This window comes from Aspergillus wentii (genome assembly GCF_001890725.1).
Source record: "Aspergillus wentii DTO 134E9 unplaced genomic scaffold ASPWEscaffold_3, whole genome shotgun sequence".
NCBI lineage: Eukaryota > Fungi > Ascomycota > Eurotiomycetes > Eurotiales > Aspergillaceae > Aspergillus > Aspergillus wentii.
In genome coordinates this window covers 548,585-567,906 of record NW_024467834.1, presented here as the reverse complement: position 1 = coordinate 567,906, position 19,322 = coordinate 548,585, and the positions used below count along the sequence as shown (strand labels likewise).

General features: G+C 49.1%; 6 protein-coding genes across 6 annotated transcripts; 3 read left to right on the top strand and 3 right to left on the bottom strand.

Annotated features, from left to right (window-relative positions):
* Positions 1 to 555: 555 nt before the first annotated feature.
* Positions 556 to 1,038, bottom strand: ASPWEDRAFT_170029 (NADH dehydrogenase [ubiquinone] 1 beta subcomplex subunit 7; the record flags this gene model as incomplete). Its single annotated transcript, XM_040830554.1, has 3 exons — positions 556 to 660; positions 768 to 892; positions 987 to 1,038. 3 exons carry the CDS (start codon positions 1,036 to 1,038, stop codon positions 556 to 558), a joined length of 282 nt encoding a protein of 93 aa, XP_040690190.1.
* Positions 1,039 to 1,486: 448 nt separating this feature from the next.
* On the top strand, positions 1,487 to 3,751 carry ASPWEDRAFT_108916 (putative APSES transcription factor; the record flags this gene model as incomplete). Its single annotated transcript, XM_040828035.1, has 3 exons — positions 1,487 to 1,534; positions 1,630 to 1,816; positions 1,881 to 3,751. 3 exons carry the CDS (start codon positions 1,487 to 1,489, stop codon positions 3,749 to 3,751), a joined length of 2,106 nt encoding a protein of 701 aa, XP_040690189.1.
* Positions 3,752 to 5,329: 1,578 nt separating this feature from the next.
* Positions 5,330 to 5,705, top strand: ASPWEDRAFT_25976 (uncharacterized protein; the record flags this gene model as incomplete). Its single annotated transcript, XM_040832794.1, has 2 exons — positions 5,330 to 5,494; positions 5,550 to 5,705. The coding sequence occupies 2 exons, from the start codon at positions 5,330 to 5,332 to the stop codon at positions 5,703 to 5,705; spliced, it is 321 nt and encodes a 106-aa protein (XP_040690188.1).
* Positions 5,706 to 7,572: 1,867 nt separating this feature from the next.
* Positions 7,573 to 9,736, top strand: ASPWEDRAFT_409946 (uncharacterized protein). Its single transcript, XM_040835443.1, has 2 exons — positions 7,573 to 8,494; positions 8,540 to 9,736. The coding sequence occupies exons 1-2, from the start codon at positions 7,856 to 7,858 to the stop codon at positions 9,638 to 9,640; spliced, it is 1,740 nt and encodes a 579-aa protein (XP_040690187.1). The 5' UTR covers positions 7,573 to 7,855; the 3' UTR covers positions 9,641 to 9,736.
* A 1,336-nt stretch (positions 9,737 to 11,072) lies between these two features.
* Positions 11,073 to 14,109, bottom strand: ASPWEDRAFT_409937 (threonine/serine exporter family protein). Its single transcript, XM_040835442.1, has 3 exons — positions 13,980 to 14,109; positions 12,730 to 13,880; positions 11,073 to 12,633 (listed from the first exon to the last, which is right to left on the bottom strand). The coding sequence occupies exons 2-3, from the start codon at positions 13,800 to 13,802 to the stop codon at positions 11,172 to 11,174; spliced, it is 2,535 nt and encodes an 844-aa protein (XP_040690186.1). The 5' UTR covers positions 13,803 to 13,880; positions 13,980 to 14,109; the 3' UTR covers positions 11,073 to 11,171.
* A 2,466-nt stretch (positions 14,110 to 16,575) lies between these two features.
* On the bottom strand, positions 16,576 to 18,569 carry ASPWEDRAFT_107047 (Mis12-Mtw1 family protein; the record flags this gene model as incomplete). Its single annotated transcript, XM_040827855.1, has 5 exons — positions 16,576 to 17,167; positions 17,223 to 17,391; positions 17,438 to 17,605; positions 17,655 to 18,281; positions 18,350 to 18,569. The coding sequence occupies 5 exons, from the start codon at positions 18,567 to 18,569 to the stop codon at positions 16,576 to 16,578; spliced, it is 1,776 nt and encodes a 591-aa protein (XP_040690185.1).
* Between the last annotated feature and the right edge of the window lie 753 nt (positions 18,570 to 19,322).

The window sequence follows — 19,322 nt, the reverse complement described above, 5'->3', positions numbered from 1 at the left end:
CATACACTAGAGGGGTAGTCGTTTTGCCGGCTGGCAAAAGGACAGGGGTTGAAGAAGTCATCTTACTGACGAGACCCATGCCTGGTCTATATTGCTCCATAGAGGCACCGGATAGTAACGATTGCATGATTCTTTCTGCCAGAAGCATCTGGATGCCGATAAGGACATCGTGATACGGGATGCAACATGGAGCTTAAGAGGTGAAAAGCCAGTCTGCTGACAAATTCGAAATAGTTTCTTTCCCATAACCCATTGATCGAGAAATAGGAACTCCCATGTTTCTTGCATATTTCATATGCGACATCCTGGTCTCCCCAAGAAGCCTTGCGGGATAATAGGTGCCTCTCTCATCAAAGAAGAGTCTAAACACTACAGACAAGGCTGACAGTGAGCCGATCTGGGTTGCAGGCATTCAGTGGTAGGTATCGGCAAGCTTCATATCAAAGGATTCCCAACGCCAGACTTTGTGCATGGACAAGCAGTCTCACAAGCTCTATGTACATAATCCGCTGCTTCAATTCGTGTCAAATGCACACATGCCAGTTGTGGCTGCAATCAATTGCTTCGAGCACCGTCCTTTGCGGCTCTAAGCTCATCCATCTTGGCGACGCGCTTCTTGAACTCTTCGTACTGGCATTTTTCGTAGCTATGTCTCTCGTCCTGTGGTAACGAAAAGGCAGTGGTGTCAGCTGATATCTCGGAGGAAAAAGAAAAAAGGTGTATATCAAATTGCTTCGGGACGACGTCGCGACGTCGAGAGTTCATACCTCACACTTCCAAGGGAGGTAGTATTCCTGCTGCCGGCATCGGTTCAATGGGATCAAGAGGTTTGCACACGAGTCGCGGTATTGGAGGGGAAGACGGGCATCCGACATCTCCTGGCGGGAGGCAGCTATATGGGGATGCGTCAATTAGCCAATCAAGATAATGTGATTGTCATTGCTCCAGCTTTTGCAATCGAGATCCAATGGCAAGGAACAGCATACCGGTGTTATCCGCAAGCCCAACGGCGCTCTTTACCGACTCAGCAACAGTCATCTTGGGCAGATAGGCGGTACGGATGAAGATCGTGGAGGAATGGGCGGGCAGCGAGGTTTGCAGCTATTCCCGCCGTTCACTGTTGTTCCTTCCTTCCCGATATGATCAGGTGACCCCACGTGATTGATACACCGGAACGGGACTAGCGCCAGATTTCCACTTTACGCGGTTCCTCCTTCCAGGCGCGTCTTACTCCGTTGGCCCTGCAAACCACCGCGTTATCGAGATGTCATTGAGCCTACGACGAGCCACCAGTGGCTGATAAATTATCCCTCCGGCTTTGATTCTTATGTTCAATGTGATGTGTTGGATGCATGAGTCTGTGCTGAATAGTTGATGCTCCAGAACTTGATCAACACCGTGGGATCTTGTTGCGAAAGCCGCGTCGAAACCTCCTACTGCTGCCCGAAAACTTACTGAATCAAGTCGGCTTACGGAGACGCACATCATGGCGGGGTTAAATCTTACTGGGATTTATTCTGCTACCTATAGCAATGTAAGTGGCTGCTCCTGACCGCTTCTCGCTTGGCTTTATTTGTTCTTTAGTGTATTCATTTCAATGGATAAGCAATGTCGCTGACTCTCAACTAGGTCCCGGTGTATGAATTCAAGATTGAAGGTGATAGTGTTATGCGACGACGTGCCGATGATTGGATCAATGCCACCCACATCCTTAAAGTAGCCGGGTTTGACAAGCCAGCGAGGACACGAATTCTTGAACGGGAGGTCCAGAAAGGGGTCCACGAGAAGGTCCAAGGTGGTTACGGAAAATATCAAGGTAAGTAACTCGGGATACTACAATGAACTTTGGGATCACCATTTGCTAAGACGGAAGAAATCAGGAACATGGATCCCACTCCCCGAAGGACGTATGCTTGCTGAGCGCAACAATATACTCGATAAACTAAGGGCAATATTTGACTATGTTGCTGGAGATCAAAGCCCTCCACCAGCACCGAAACACACTTCAGCATCATCAAAACCTAAAGCCACGAAGGCATCGCGCAACCGAAACGTTCCAAATGAAGAGGTCTTCAGCATCGCTAAGCCATCTCGCAGCATGGGACCTCCCAGCTTCCCTCCTGAGCCGCAATACGATGTGAATCCAGGTTTTGATGAAGATGAGTCAATCGAGCAAAATACCCTCGAATCTTCCTCCATGGTCGCAGATGAAGATATGATGCCAATGTCTCAACAAGGTGCGTTCTCGCGGAAGCGCAAGCGAGGAATGAACGAAGTAGCTGTGATGTCCATCACTGAACAGGAGCATATTCTCTATGGCGATCAGCTTCTGGACTACTTCATGACCGTGGGTGATGCACCAGAAGCGACCCGGGTCCCTCCTCCAGAACCCCCTGCCAACTTCCAAGTGGATCGTCCTATTGACGACTCGGGAAATACTGCACTTCACTGGGCTTGTGCAATGGGTGATTTGGAGATCGTGAAAGATCTTCTGCGAAGGGGTGCAGATGTCAAAACACTATCTATACACGAAGAAACACCGCTTGTGCGTGCTGTCCTCTTCACAAATAACTATGAGAAAAGAACATTCCCCGCTCTCTTGGAACTCCTCGTTGAGACAGTCTCATTCAGAGATTGGTTTGGAGCCACAATCTTCCATCACATAGCCGAAACAACCAGAAGTAAAGGGAAATGGAAGAGTTCCCGGTATTACTGTGAGGTTTTGCTAGAGAAGCTGCGCATTACATGCTCTCAAGATGAACTTGATTTACTTCTATCTTGTCAAGACTCCAATGAAGATGCAGCTGTTCTAGTTGCTTCTCGGAATGGTGCATTTCGCTTAGTGAACTTGCTTCTAACTCACTGCCCGCGTGCAGGTGACCTAGTGAATAAGAAAGGCGAAACGGCCACAAGCATTATTCAACAGTCACAGCATACTGAGCGAGACATTCCGCCACCCCCATCGTCAATCACTATGGGAAATGACCAAATGGATGGTGAAGGCACTGGACCTGTCAACGCTGATCCCCAATCTGCACCGCCAGAAGAACTGTCTCCTGCAGCATCAACCTTGCTCTCTAAAATCGGAGTCCTCATGGCAGAAGCGAACAAGAAACTTGCCGTGAGCTATGGAAATTCGAAGGCTGGCCAGCAAGATTCCGATGATGTTGCTAACCCCGAGGCCTTGTATGAACAATTAGAAATGGACCGCCAGAAGATTCAGAAACAGTCAGCCACTTTGTTGGCAAAGGAGGCCGAGCACGAGCAGATGGGCTCGCAGCTTGGGCGGTATGAGCAACTGAAAAGTAGTTACGAGTCTCTTCTCGAACAAATTCAACAAGCTCGTCTTCAAGAGCATGCTAGATCGATGGACACTTCGATGACAGAAAAAACCGAAGCACTGTCGACTGATCATAATGAGCTTCTTAAAACCTACCAACTTTCTCGGCAACTCTTCTTGGCACAAAAAGCACGCCGAGCGGCGGTAAAGGAACTTGCGCAACAAACTGCAGATGCGGGTGTGAGTACCAAATTTGACGTGCATCGCAAGCTTGTGGCACTCGCGACTGGCCTAAGAGAGGAAGAGCTAGATCCAATGGCTGCTGAGCTAGCAGAAACCTTGGAATTCGATCGAATGAATGGAAAAGGACAAGGGGCTGATTCGCCAGAGCCAGAGCATAGACGGCAACCATCGCATAAAGATTCGACAGCAATTCCTTTCCCCGGGCCCACAGTTTCCGTTGATGCTTGAACAGCCCACATCCGTCTGTCTTTTATATGAAAAGATTTACCACCAATTTTCTGTTACTAATCTCTGCCACTTTCCATTGAGCGTCTTCGTCGCTCAGTTGCCATTTACTTGAAGGCTTAGATACGAAGTCTGAGACTGAGTTTAACTCCGGGAGAGCACAGAAATCTGACGCTCTTTTCCCTTTCATGCGCCCGAGTCGGTCACTCCTTTATGATTGTACTGTTTATTTTTCACTCCTGGCAAATATCCGAAACACCCTGCCAGCAGATACCCCCCCTCTACCTCTTTGTCTTTTTTTCTCCTTCATTGATGTACTATGTTGTCTCGCGTCTTTAAATGTTCATTTCAAGCCTAAGTTCATTTGAAAATGTGTGTTTGTTCCAGCATTAGCTTGGCTGGGCCTCGGGACAAACGTGTCTGTTTGCATGGGCGCGTGTATGTACATAGGAAACTGCGGCCTAATATTTCCGGCAGCTTCTGTCCATAGTTATTTCCTGTACTGTATGGGATGATGGCAATCCAAGAATTTGCATTATCATGTTCTAGATCGATCAGCCTGTCTCAGCTTAGTCCGTGGCCCTGATACCAAGACATCTGGTGGTTTGTGGCTTAAGCCACGCCGTTGCAGCTTCAACGGGAGGATTAGCAGAATCCCGATATGCTTTCAGATATGTCAACTGTATGGTCTTCCCGTAGAGTTAATTCCTGTGTCAGGTTGATGGTGAGTAGATTATGCCCCTGTTCTAGACTAAGTGGGGGATAAGCAGAGTACTCGAGAGGCACAATCGCCCATCCCATCCACGGTTCAGCCACTCTGGCTGTGACGAATCTCTGCTCCGACCGCCCTCCGAGCCACCACTGGAGATCAACGGCTGGGATGATCATTGCCCGAATGTTGACAGGCTTTGACAGTCCGTCACCGAATCCCGTCTGGCCCTGCTTTCGAGGGTTGATCGGCAGGTGCAATCATTTCGTTTTCTGGAACACACAACACGACTGACGATGATGAGAAGAGTTTTATGGGTCTTTGCTATGGCTTCTTCTCGTTCTAGCCTCCTCAGAGGCTCAGGGTCCTCTTGGTGGGTTCCATTCACCGGGCTCCCGGGCCTCATCTTGGTTGATCAATTTGCCTGAAGACATGGCTTGCCTATACACGCAACCATTGCCATCACAATCGAGGCAACTCTGACCAAGGATAGAAGTCATGGCATACGTTTTCGCAGGACGATCTTTAACCTTGAGTTGACTCTTCTTTGCTTATTATTGGCGGTAGGGATAGCTGCAAAGCATCGGGACCTGGATACAAACTTTCGCTGGACGGGATCTTGGGTCGAGTTTTTCCTGATGGAGGGTCCTTCGGCCGTGGGATAATCACCTTGTTTCATCTCGTCATGCTAATACGAGCCCGAGAGAGAGAGGGAATTTTTAATCTCTGCTGACATGGGAGTGCTTGAAAAACCAGGCTCCTCCCCCGGTGGATTGGAGTTTTCTTGCTACTAAATCAGTGCTGTGCACCCATTCCCACAAACATTTGAACACTTTTTCTCTTCATTCTCTCACAACAATTCCACATTCACTATGAAGGCCTTTACTGCCCTCGCAGCTTTTGCTGCTCTCTGTGCTCCTGCTGCTGCTTTCGGCAACTCGACTGCTCCTTGGGGCAACTATACTGTTCATGCGAACTCTACTCGCCCTGCGCCCTCTACTTTCTCTACTCACCCGGCAAGCTCGAGTGTTGTCCCAGTAAGCATTGCATCCTCTTCCCTTCTGGTCCAACCTCATTAACATGACCTTCCAGTCTGCAACCCCCACTCCTGAGTGCGATCCTTCTGAGCACCACAAGACCGGTGGACCTCCCTTCGGCCCTGCCTGCAAGACTCCTCCTGGCTGGATCAAGAATGGCCGCCCTACTGCTCCTGCCAATGGCTACTACGACCACCACCCCCAGAACTAGATTCTGGAATTGGTGACAAGTTAATGGGCGTGCATTGCTGTCCGTTTGCTTGGAGTTACTTCGTTCTCTCTTGCTTGCTAAGATGTTGATTTCGTCTTGAGTGTGCTGGAGAGCTGGATTGTGGTTTGACTGCTGGATCGGTCTACTGGATGATATTATGCTGGGCTTCTGTATTTAGACCATAGACAATTGAAGCAATCCTGTATATATCCCGAGTGTCCAAAGTCGATCATATCATATCAATCTATTGCGTATGCTTTGGCCTTGTCCTGCAGACATGTAGGGTAGTACATAAGGTACGGCGTACGTACCTTGCATGTGCTCTCCTTACAGTAGATGAGATCATACATATCTGTGCTCTTCTAGGTTGTTTAGGCTTTATCCAGGCCTATCCATGTCCAAAGCTGACTAACCAGAAGACATCCTCTATGCACAACATTGTCTGGCAATAATAATGGCCACGTTGGAAGCGCTAGAGCAGACGTCAGCAGCCAATTGGCATGCATGGCTGACTGTAGGAGGCAAGATTGTGTCAGGCTGGAGTGGCAATCCGGGGATGTGGTTGGTCAGAGCGGCTGTTGGCTGCAAATCAGTACGAGGGGCGATGATTTTCCATTGTTCCTAGTAATATTCTCCAGCAGCCACCACTGCCTCTCCATGTCAGCAATGTCAGTCTCACCTGCATGACTCCTTTATCTGTCCTTTCTAATCTGTTCTTTTTTATGATTCATTGTGCTTCTCTGTGCCTCTCTTCTTATTATTATTGACTGATTATTGTTCCTTTGTCTAGGATCAATAGTTCTTCATTTCATTTCCGATCCCCGGACTAATTCCTCACTAAGCCCAGATCGTCCTAGATCCGCTGCCAAGCGAGCCAATCACTGCCCGTGGATCCCACGCGCCAACCACCAGGCGTCTCAGAGCCGCTCCGCCATTGGCTGCTGGGCCCTCGTTTCTTTTTCACTCACTCACTCTCTCCTCTCTCTCTCTCTCTCTTCTTCTTCCCCTCTCCTTCTCTTGTTTTTCTATCCTTCAAACCTTCAATCTAATCTTCACTTCCTTTCTTCTTCTCTTCTTCTTTTCGTTCCCCCTCCCCTTAATTTTTTCTACTTTCTTTTTCTCCCTCTCTCTGCATTCCCTCTTTCTCCGCAGAAAATCTTCCTCCTACAATCTAAAAATACTCCCCCAAAAATAAGGGCCGTTTCCTTTCTCCCCCCCCTTACTGTTAGGGCGGAAAAATTTAGGTGTTCCCTGCGCGTGTCTGGCCGACTGCCGAAGCGACGCTTTTCCCCCCCCAAAAGTCATCATCATCCATACCCAAAAATCCCACCCTTTCTTAAAGGTTGCAATCTTGCAACGATTCAAAAAATAAAAAATAAGATCCCTTCCATCCCTTACTTCGACATCGTGGTTCTGTCACTTCTGGGTTAATTCCTTATTTAATCCTTTGGTTTCGACGACGACGAGGACTTCTGCATACTTAACTGGACTTTTTCTTCTTTTCCTCCTTTCGATTCTCCCTCGAGTCTCCTGCTCCGTCTTCGCGTCGAGCATCTTTTTCATCCAGCTGGGATTGCAGAGCATCTCCCACGCGCCTTTTTTTATTTTATCATCAGTCCTTAATTTTGCAGAGTCTTCTCAAATCTCTCCTTTTTATCAATTTTACAAGACTTTCGTTGGTTTTCACTTGACGTCCGGTCGCGTCTGTCATCCACTTTACCGACCATCGTGCTTCGCTGTCGACCCATCCGGAGTGAATTATTCGTTCCTAATCCTTCATTTATCTCGCATTCTAATCATTTGATCGATCTTTCGTTTCTCGTCCATATATTATTGTGCAGGTATGTTGAGTGTTGATGCCGGTCGCACCGGTCAGCTCACTAACATAGGCCTAGCTCTGTGATTTAGGGATCGTTTCGTCTCCTGTTGCCAATATCTTTGCATAATCAAACAATCCCTGTGGTATTGGTTAATCTTCGGTGCTTCATCCTTGTTCTAAACGCTCTAATACTTTAATCCACCGAAAAAAAGACACTTGTGGTTGACCACATCCCACTCGTTCGTCGGAACTCGACACAGCCTTTTGTTGCCTAGAATATATCGACTCATTGCTATTGCACATATTTTATTCTCAAGCTCCTTGCACGACCATGAGTATGGACGCTGGCGGTCTTGCTCAAATGACCTACAACTCTTCTTTCAATAATGGCACCTCCCTTGGTGTTCCTGGTTCCAGCTTCGCTTCTCGGGGAAAGGGCTCTCACATCAAGCGTTTGAGTGTACCTCCCCCTCATATTTCTACCATCGATGAATCTCAGCCGTCTGCACCAGTGCCGACTCCGCGCACTAGCCGTTCACACCTCCTGGCCGGGCTGAGGACGGCCCCCAAATCCGCTACGATCCCTTCCGCTGCCCACCGTCAGCAGCACCTCGGGTTGGACACTGGCCGTTATGCAAACCTGCCCGACCGAGCCTCTGACCGCGTTCCGCAAACTGCCACGGGAGCTGGATTTCCCCGGCACTCGTATGCCACGCAGCAGAATATTGATATGAACACTGGTCGTCCCATGTACACTCTGCCGGAGCAGGTGCTTGCGCCTCCGGACTTTGGCAGCGATATGGATGACAGTATGTACGCGGAACTGATGTCGACCAATTTGTTCCTGGCTGCGCAGCAGCAGCGCCTGCAACAACAATTGATCAGCGTTACTGCAGCAGCCCAGCAGTTCCAGGGTCTTACTCTTGGAATGGGCATGGGCCAGCAGCAAAACATGCAGAACATGCAGAACATGCCGAACATGCACAATATGCAGAATATGCAAAGCATGCAGAACATGCCATCGCTCTCAAACCTTGGTTTGGGATTCTACCAACAGCAGCTCCAGCAGGGTGTGCAGCCAATCGTCCAGCCGGTTCCTGGTCAACCTGGGCTCTTTTCCGTGTACAACCCTTTGACCGGCCAGCACAGCTTTATTTATGGGGACAGCCCTGAGCAAGAGAGCGTCCAGACGCCGTACCAGGAGGAGGACCACGCCCCATTCTCGCAGGTCCCGATTTTCCGCGCTGAGGTCTCCCCCCCTCCGGAATCGACTCAGTCTCCCTTGGATCTGCCGACGCCGGTGTCTCCCCCCAAGAGCAGCCCTTCGCCGCCTCAGGATGTCACTCCTCTCCCGCCGCCTTCCGCCAATGCATTCCGCAGAGGCCACAAGAAGAGCTCGTCGATCAACCCCGTGCCCAAGACACAGATCGACACGGCTAAAGCCAACAGTTCTGTAATTAACGCTGCCCCCAAGACTTCTGCATTGGCCCAGACACCCGCCACTGGCACCTTTGGCCCTGGTCAGAACCGCGCTGGCGAGCACCCGATCCGTCAGCCCCGTGGACCACCATCGTTGGAAGAGCTGGTCGCTAAGCCCACTTCGAAGTACGAGGGAAGCAAGAACTTTGCAACCCGCCAGCGCCGCCGTGCGGTTCACAATCTCGTGCGTGCTGGAATTGAGCGACGCGGAGAAACCCGAAGCTTCGGATACAGCAGCGGAGGCACCAACACCCCGGCTAGCGAGAAGGAATTCACCTTTTCCGACGGTGATGATGCTACGGTGCGCAGCGGTAGCCTGTCCAGCAAACCCAGTCTGGGAAGCTTGCGTGCCGTGGCCAACGGTGCGATTGGCTCCGAGAGGAAGGAGAAGTCTTCTCGGGAGCGCAAGTCGCAGGACAGCCCCTACAACGCTGCCACACCGACCAGTGAAGATGGAGCATTCTTTGCCACCAAGTTTGCGGACATTCGGGCAGAACAGGTTTCTTCTCCTACAGGATCGCCCTCGGTTGCTGCTGTCGTTGCAGGCCAGAAGACGGTAGCTCAGGGTCCGGAAAGGCGCAAAACTCCAATGCTTGTGCTATCCAGCGCTGAAAAGCGTAAGACCCCGATCATGTAATGCAACCATCATAATGTGACTGAGACGTAACGGACTCGATGATTTTGCTTTGACCCGCAACTTGAGCCAATCTTTTTTGTTGCCCGTGAATTGACATGGATAATTTTATGACTGCCTGCCTGCCATGTTTCAATTTTGTGTTTGGACACAGGCACAACCTTTGGGACTGACGATGGACCAAGTCTTTTGGGATGAATATTGTTCTTTCTTCTTTCTCTCCATTCTTTCTTTCCACTTTTCTACATTCTATTCCTTCGTTCGAAAAACCCCACTTCCTTAACAGACTGATGAAAAACATGAACTTGACTCAACCTTCCACCTTAAAACATCGAGGCATTGGAAAAATTATCCACAATAGGGTATTTGTGTGTGTTTTGATTATTACTTGTTTTTTCTTGGGCCTGCGTTGCGTTGCATTTGCATTGAACCACTTCATTTCTTTTCTATTTTTTCTCATGTCTTCCCTCCCCTCTCGAATGACCTTCTCGAACTGGGTTATGAGTCGGAATTCATTACATCCTATCTGGTAGATATGGATAGAGACAGGACCAGTTATCTTTAACTTTTTTATCTGGGCTCCTTTCACGGGGTATTACACTACCTTGTCTTACCTCTCTGTTTCTATTTCTTATCATCACACGGTTTGTATGTGCATCTGGTTATGTGCAGCAACTCGATTCGATATTCGGTACTTGGTACAATTCTATGAAATCAACATACAGATTCAACATACTTGATGCTTATTTATACGTAGTTCTGTATGATTCAAGGCCACTTTCACCTTTTTGCTGCTATCAATCATATGTGCTAGACTTCTGAGAGACTATCTATCATCTGTGGAATATGCTCTTCAATCTACGAGTTCGGTATTAGATGTATAGACTTCAATTACGATGAATAGATATATTCTAGATGAAAAACCAGATGAATTAGGTCGTGACTCGTGAGAATCATATCATATCTATGTATGAATAGTAGAATAGACAAAAACGATGGGGAGTCGAAAGACTTGATCAGCTAGAGAAGAAAGAAAACAAAAGAGGCATGACATGATGGGACCCAAAAAAAGAAAACACTCAAGACTCCCTTAACTCTTTTTTTGCCCGGACCAAAAAAAAAAAAAAAAAAAAAAACAAACATACAACCAACCTCCTTTCGCTGCTGAAACACATACAAAGCAAAGACAAGATACACGCTAAGCTCCGACCCCAAATAAAATGAAAATAGGACAAGGGAATGCAAATATGAAACAGCCCAGAAAAAAAGACGAGAAAATTAAGGTCCAAGAATTGAAAATGCATGCATGAACAAAAATGACCGGGTGAGAGAAACATTGAAAAGGGAAAAAAAGGTGAAAGAAGGATAGTCACGCTGAAACAACAAGATGCTTGATGAACCAGAAAATATCGCTCAATATGCAATAGGGAATGGAAAAAGCAACCAAGAGCAACAAATCCATGAAGCAAAACATATTTCTTTGCGAAAGGACGATCGTAAAGTTGTAAAGTGGTGGTAGGTGAGGTGGACGAGTTTAAAAGGCGAAAAGCCCGCTTCGTTTCTTCCCAAGAGGGTACACAACCAAAGCAGCAAGGAAGAGTCCCACAGTGAACCCAATGGCAACCTGGATCATTCCATATCCAATGTCAAAGACGACGCCGTGAAACTGGTTCTGCGAGGACTGCTGCTGGGATATGCCTTTGGCAGCATCCATGAATCCCTGCGTGCCGTTGGAGATGACCGAATATGAGGATGAATTTTTTGTGATCTCCTCAGCCGACGTGATTCCCGAAATCAGAGAACCGCTGGCGGCCAGCCCAGACGGGACGAGCACAAAGATGGCGGGTAACATGGCTGCCGCTGCAATCCCATGTCGTAGTCGACTGTAGAGGTTTCCAATCACGCCAATGACAAACGCTCCCATGGCGTTGGATATTTGCGTATTCGAGGCAAAGCGTTTGGAGCTAAAGTAGTTGACCACGTAGCCCGCGAAGGAGATGAAGATCATCATGGGAAGCTGTTTCCACTTGGCCTGATTGACGACAGCGAGGCAGACAGTGAACAGAATGACGAAGGGGAAGCGTTGCAGGTATTCGTTGTGGATCGGGCTGGCGGCACATGTGTATTCAGCAGACGCATCAGAATCCAGCAAACCGTAGACGGCAGTGCCGATAGTGATGCCAAACCCAAGGAATAAAGAGTAGATGATGGCGTAGACAATGCGCACCGAACCGGCGACAATGCTGCGTGACTGCAGTTCCAGACTGGCACACAGCACTGTATACCCAGGAAGGATCAGCGCAATAGAGGACTGAGCAAGGGTGGAGAAACAAAAGAGGCGTTCATTATTGTATCTGATGCTGCCAAAGGCGCGCGCCAGGAAGGAGGTCAGGACCGCAGCCGAGATTTCAAAGACATTTGCGTACAGGTTTGACCGGGGAGAGAGGACGAGTTGCAATGTGCCCACGAGGCATCCGAGAACAAAGGCGATGGGCATGTCGATCGGTCGGCCTTCGAAGGCAAAAGGAGACACTGTAGCGCTGGCGCATCCGTACATAAAGATGAGAAACCAGATCTTGTGTTTGTTCTTTTCCTTCATGACGTCTTCCAGCCGCTGGATGGCTTCTTCAACGCCGATCACATCGTGAATAACCTCCTTATAGATGGTATGTGTGTCGGCCATACTGCCCAGGTCGACACCCTGGGGGGATCGTACGACCTTGACTTCGGTGGTATGGGTGGAAGAATCGTCAAAAGAAATGATCATGCAGCCAGGTATGTACAAGAACTGGCTATCGATCTCCAGAACGCGTGCCGTCATCTTCATGTACTCCTCCAGACGGTGGGTCGGGGCACCAAATTTCATCAGAGCACGGCAGAGGAGAATCACATATCGCTGCCTCGAGAGAAGCTCCGCGATATGGACGGTGATGCGAATCTCATCCTCTAATTGAGGTTTGCCAAAGCGCTTGGACATGCCGGACATGGCGCCGCTACTGCGAGAGCGCTTGAGCATGGCGATGGGGCTGGAGGAGTTTTTGGCCGGGGTCCCGGACAGGGAGGTCGTGGACTGGCTGGGAGACTTTTCGTACCATTTGCGGGGCTTTTGGAGCTGGGGCTTCCAGTTCGGATCGGGGGAGAGACCACGAGCACTGAACTCGCCCGAGCTCCCCTGGCGGGAGTGGGCATAACGGCCACGAGGAGGGTATTGGCCTTGACCGGGCTGAGGCTGAGGCTGCTGGTCGTAGAGCTTAAGCAAGGAGGAGAGGATGCCCCCTCGGTAGTGGGTTGGGCGCTCGACATAGTTGTCGGGGTCCCGCTCCTCGAGGGGAGTGACCTGACCCGAGCGGAGACCGGGGGAGGGAGCACGGATCCTGGTCAAGAAGTTGAGGTCTTTTCGAGCCATTTGTCGCACGAGCTGATGGGCTTCGGAGGTGCGATTGGATTGACGGCGGTCCGTAGACCGGTCTTCATCGTCGGAGAAGTCGTCGTAATATTGTTTCTCGGACAGACTGATCATGGGAATCTCATCCCCATCTTCAGAAGGAAGGGCCACCTCTGTGGGAGTGGACGCAACGGATGACGGCAGACTGGAGCGTGGACTGCGGCGGGGCGATTTGGAAGAAGACGAACGACCGAGGAGGGAAGCCAACCGTTGAGCTCTTTCCTGGGCAAAGTGGATAGCTCTGCCCTTCTCCAGACTGAAGTCATCCTCCACGAGAACGCCGGGGGAGCTTGCCCGCGAGTGGATCGTCAAGCCCGTGACATCTACCGGGGCACCGGGAGCCGTATCCACGAGTGGCAGCGATTGGGAGTCGGCGACTTTGTCGACGGCAGGAATGCTGGCGATAGGCAACGGTCTTTGGGGCAAGGATGAAGAGCCCCTTCGATCATGGTGGGAAAACCGGGCGTCTGACGTCGATCCGGGTGGACCAGGCTCGATGCCGTGCTCGCTTACGGTGAACTTGACTCGATTCGTGCTTTTTAGAATGCCTGCATTCCGATGCCTGCCCTGAGCTCCAGCGGGCTCGAAACCTTCAGTGGGGGTCGGGAGGGGAGAGAGACGCGGCCCAGGAGAGGCACGACTGACACCTCCAGCGGTGCTATCAGAGAAGCTGGAGCGTCTGGAGGTGGAAATGGGAATATCGAAGTATCCGCCCGCCATTACGTTCAGTGACCTTCCCACTTATCGTGGTATTCCTTTTGAGATGTCCTTATGTTCTGCTAGAGATGTCAAAGTCACCTAGCAACGGGGGGGAAAGTCAGAAATGCAACTTTTACATCACGAGGGATCTTTTGTTCTTATCCGGCTAGCGCCAAGTAGAAAGAGGAGGCACCTTACCTGAAGAATTGAACAAAAATGAAGAGGCACGGACGATATGGAGGAGGATGGCGCACACGCAGGATGAGATAGATAGACACGCACAGTCGTGGAAAGAACGGGGAAGGGGGAGAAGAGTCCCGCTAGAAAGAATGAAAGTACGTCACGAATACATAATCAAGTATTGTGCAGATGAATTGGGCCTGCAGAGGAAGAGGGAGATATAAAAGAGATAAGAGGGAGGCGGAGGGGAGGTTAGACAGAGCAGATGGATGAAACAAGAGATGATGTCAAGACGTCGGACAGAATTCAAACAGAATTCAATGAGAAAGTCAAGAAACAGAATGGCAAAAAGGCAATCTAGAGTTTGAGAGAGTCCACGGAGAAAAAAAGAAGAGGAATTGTAATGCTGGTTGACACAGACAGCGAGAATATGATATGATATATCCGGGATTCTTTGGGATTTAGGAGGGAAACGACGCTAAAAAAAGGATAAACAGAAAAAAAAAAAAAAAAAAAAGGAGCGTTTCGTTGCCACACGATGAGAAATCCTGCGCATTGATAGAAAGAAACCGCAGAAAGACACAGAGACCAAGGCATAAGCAGAGCGGTTCCACGGGGATCCACGATAAGGTACCACAGTGGCCAAAAAAGGACAGTCACATCCAGAGCTCCACCGATCGAACCGCCTGGATCGCTGGATGATGGGATATGATATCTGGATTCGTGATGTTCGTGGGAGTCATCTTGTCTGACTGACAGCCTCTGATGGACCCGGTGGGTATGTTCTGGCTGTTTAGCGCCCGAACCGGTCCAGACAGCAACCCGGATTCTCAGGAGTCGGCTACCCGATCACATCCCGTAAGAGAGTGAGATAGAAGATAGGAGAGGATGGACAGGAGGAGGGGCAGTGCGTCTGCATTACGAAGCTTGGATGATATGATGGATGGTGACGAATCCTAGTGATTCTTTATTATCCCTGCTGCAGTCCCTGATCATCGTGCAGTATTCAGTATATTATCATATTATTCAGGATGAGTATCTCTTCTGGATGAGTATCTATACACATTCAGCATAATCATAACAGTAATAATCTGTATCAAAGTTACACATATCTCGACAACCACAACGCAGGGACCAATCTTTAAATACGGCTGTTTTATCTGCTGCCAGCCGAACGGATGTTCCCCTCGGGTTGGTGAGTAACATTCATATTATTATAATAAGTATTCTTTATTCTTCTGTAATATTATCAACTGTAGAATGCAAATCGGTGGATATTCTAGAAAAAAAAATCTCCACCGGTCATGCGGACTATTGGCACGTCTCCATAGACACGCCCAGATCCTGGAAAAATTCATCCTGCAGCTGACTTTCTTTCTTTCTTTCTATCACTCTTTCCCACCTCTCTTTGACACTCTTTTCGCTTCTTATTTTTGTCTTACTTTTGTTTCTTTTCTCGTATTCGGTATCCAGCGGTCTGGATAGAATTTTCCTCGCTTATCACCTGCATGGCTATCTTCCTATCTGGCCAAGTTCAGTTATACCTCCACGTGGTATTCCAGCATATTCCATTGGTGGTTAGTCTACGCCATGCATGAAAGCTGAAAAAAGCAGGTTTCTTATCACTGTGCCTTTAGTAGTGTACCTTGGTTCCTTGAATACATAAGATCTGTGCTTTGCGTTTGCTTTTGCTTTTGCTTCTTCTGATGCTACGGCTTGATGCTACTGTCTTGCTGCCCAACTGTTTACTAGACTAGGCTGAGGGCTCGTTCCTGGTGTGTCTTGTCTTGTCTTATATTCAGGATTATATTATTCTTATTATTATACCCACTACATCCTTCATCTTGGGTAGAATGGTCACACCGATATTTGTTGATTTGATTATTTGGATTGTCAGGATGGATTTACGTACTCGACCCACACCAGCTCCTACTTACACAGCCCTGCAGTTACTCCCACTCACTAGTACTACTAATACATCTCCTGAAACTAGATATCAAAATGATAAATTGATAAATTGATAGTCACAGCCCTCTAGGCACCGTGTTTCACCTCGTCGATCATACAACTACATATTATTATGTACATATCTCTCTACTAGTTAGTAAGTACAGTAAGTGTATGCAGTACTTACAAGTACTTACAGTCATCCCTTGCGCGGCTTTCGGGCTGTTTCGACCTTAATGATCCGTCACTGTGAAAATGATTTTCTGTTTTTAAGTGATTGTCAAGGGCTGTAGATCGTATGACGTGATTTTTCTATTTATTTTTCAGGTCGAGACTTGGGATTTGCATGGTTACTTTTTCTACCTTGCTTTTTTATATATTTCTTTTTGATTGTTTTGTGTTTATCGTTTGTTGATCTTCCGACACTAAGGTGACTAGCATCCCATGTACTATAGTAGCAGTATTAACAGTATGTACGGATAACTTCATCATTCATCCTATCCTATCCTATCCTATCCTACAAACTCCATCAACTCCTGTGCTTCCAATCAATATGCATCACGCCCACTACCAAATGACCTAATCAGAACCCGAAATCACAAAAAAAAAAAAGAAACACGCTGGTCTGGCAATTATATCGTAGACAACCCCCCACTACTCTCTTGTCTCACCGCCTCTCCACCCGACTCAATGCTCCCAAGATAACGCCCAGATCTTCTCGCCGTCGCTCGACGCGCCTGGGCTCTTTGCTGTCCTCCCCCCCTTCAATCGCTAACCGCCGTAGTGCGTTCCGTGCATCGCGCTCCTCGAGTCGCTCTGCACAGATGCGCAGGACCCGCGACGATACTGCGTCTGACATGGCCCGGTACAGCTCAATCTCGTGCACCCCTGCGGCCAGTGAATCGAGGGTCGGTGCGAGCCCGGTGGCAATTCGTGACAGTCGTGACGAAATGGCTGATGGCGTTATCGATGGGAGGGATTCGGTTGGCCCGGACGAATCCTCCTGCTGCTGTGTGCTCGGATGTTTCGTCGCCTCTGGTTCTAGCGTTGCTAATATCGCTTGTTGTGACGGTTCTAATAACGACCGGTCAATCTTAGTGTCCAATGCATGTGATTCTGTCGGTTCTGTTGAAGATTCGGGTTGCAACGGGGGTTGGTCACCCAGCGGTGTCTCGGTCTGTTTCGATATTGGCGGTTTAATCTGCGGAATCGACGGTGGTCGAAGAATTGCATTCAATGAATGCCTTTCTCGTTGTAGTCTTTTCCCCAATGATGTCAGCAGAGCTCAAAAAAACCGGATTCCGTGGTCCTCACCTCTGTATTTGCTCTTCCAATTCCTTAATCTTATCGGTGTTTTGAATGTTCTTCGGGTTTGGCTTTTTCACCACAACCGCCGGAGGCGTCACGTCTTCTCGCCCAAACCAATTCGAAAGCTCGGAATTCATCGAGAAGTCTTTAAGGAGTTCCTCTTGAATCACTCGGGCTACAACACATCAGTTTTGTTCCTAACCATCACTTCCAGCACATACCTGCTAATCGTGCACTGGCATCTTCTGAACCAGACCCTGAAGGCTTGTCTGCCACTGCCCGAGTACCACACCAGGTCAAAAGCTGTCGCATCCTCCTGGGCTCGGGTAACCCGTCGCTGGCAATGTGCTTGTAGAAATCCGCCGTGTCAACCTCCTTGTGAGGTAAAGCTGTAGACTGATTAGCACGATATCACTGCTTTCGAGCATTTCTACCCACCATTCGATGCGCCAGAGTCTATCAAGGAACTGGCTCTCCGCCCTCTCATCCCTAAACTGCTCCGTCGATTCCCTTTGCTTGACTTTCCTGCTCCTCTCATCTCCTTGTTCCGCTGAATAACCGGCGTATCGGCCAATGGTAACGCAATTTTGGCCGTTTGCTGAGGCTCCGGAGACTTGAAGCCATTCCGCTGTTCCCCATTCTGCTGGTGATTCCGCTCCTCGGACCTCCGTTCTTCAGGTCTCCGTTCTGGTCTGCGTTCTTCAGGGTTTCGCTCTTCAGGCTTCGCTTTCGCTGGCCGGCCTTTCTTTCGTTTCTTCTCTGCTCCAGCCTCCAGATCCTCACTTTTTCGCGTCGAGCGTCGAGCACTCCCGGGCTGTGTGTCTTGTTCCGCTATTACAGCTTTGGCGGTACCCCGTGCCGGCCTCTTAACTGCACCTTCGCTAGCTTTTGTCTTGGTCTCTGCGACGGGTTCGGCCTTTTGTTTCTTTGGCCGGCCTCTTTTCGGCGATGACTGTGGGGGATTCTCCGGTTCCGCTTGAGGGTCTTCCGGAATCGCCTCTATCGATTGTCTTAGTTTCTTGGACGTAATCCGCTTGAACTGAAAGCCTTCGTCTTCATCGTAGTCTGTAGAGGAGAAAAAAATCAGCACCCCACCCCCGTATTCACTTTATTGTCTACCCATCCAAACTCACCGGCTTTTCTTTTCTTCTCGTCGCCCTTGGTATTCTCTTCCTTTTCTTGATTCATGCTCAACCGCGAACTCGTTCTTCTCGGTCTGCCTCTGCCGGTCCCGCCAGGCGCAGCAGAAGGCGCAGGACGCGCCTGCGCCTGAGTCGCTGCCATATCAATTGTCTTCAGAGGTTCGCGACGCTTCGTCTTAATCTTGGGTGTTTCCAAAACAGTGATGGTCATGTCAGGACTGAGACAAGTGGGGTGCGTGGTTCGAGTATCGAAAAAGAGCCAGCAAAAAGAAATATCCAAGCCCGAATTTTCCCTCTTTTCTCTCAATTGACTTGTGTCGTTGAATGAGTGAATGTAATTCCGCGACCGGGTTTGTTGTGAATGGAATGCACAAGTTTTTCGTCGACTTCCCGCCGGCAGATGTAACACGTAAAAGGGGGTATCGATGTCAATCGAAACAGTCGTCTCAGTATTATTTTCCCTTTCTAACCACCCTCAAACCAAACAAAACCCCCTTTGATATCGTTGCGCGCTGGAGGGGGGAGGTGTCGCAACTGCAAATCACTGCGGAACGGGTCAGGGTGGTGGTGACGGGGGAGGGACGTGTGTCTGGTCTTGGGGTCACTCGGGTTTCCAGAATTCGCGCCTCAACGTCTGAACAGTCGCAAAAGTGACGGCGACATGGGTCGGATGAAGCAAAAGCAAGCAACACCCGCAAGAATCGTCTGGAGCTGGATAATTGGACTCCTTGCGCGGGTAGGAGCTGGCCGTTTTGGCGTCGTTGACGGGGATTTGCTCTTGCAAGTCGCCGCAGCACGCGGTTGTTTTGGTCGTGGCGCGTGGGGGGTCGGGGCTAGTCCGTTTTGGGAGTGACAGTCTATCTACTCTGAATAGAATCGATGATTGTTAAGATGAATGTAAGAATATAAGACTTTGTTATTTTCATTATTTTCATTTACAAGTCTCTATTGAGGCTATCTAAAA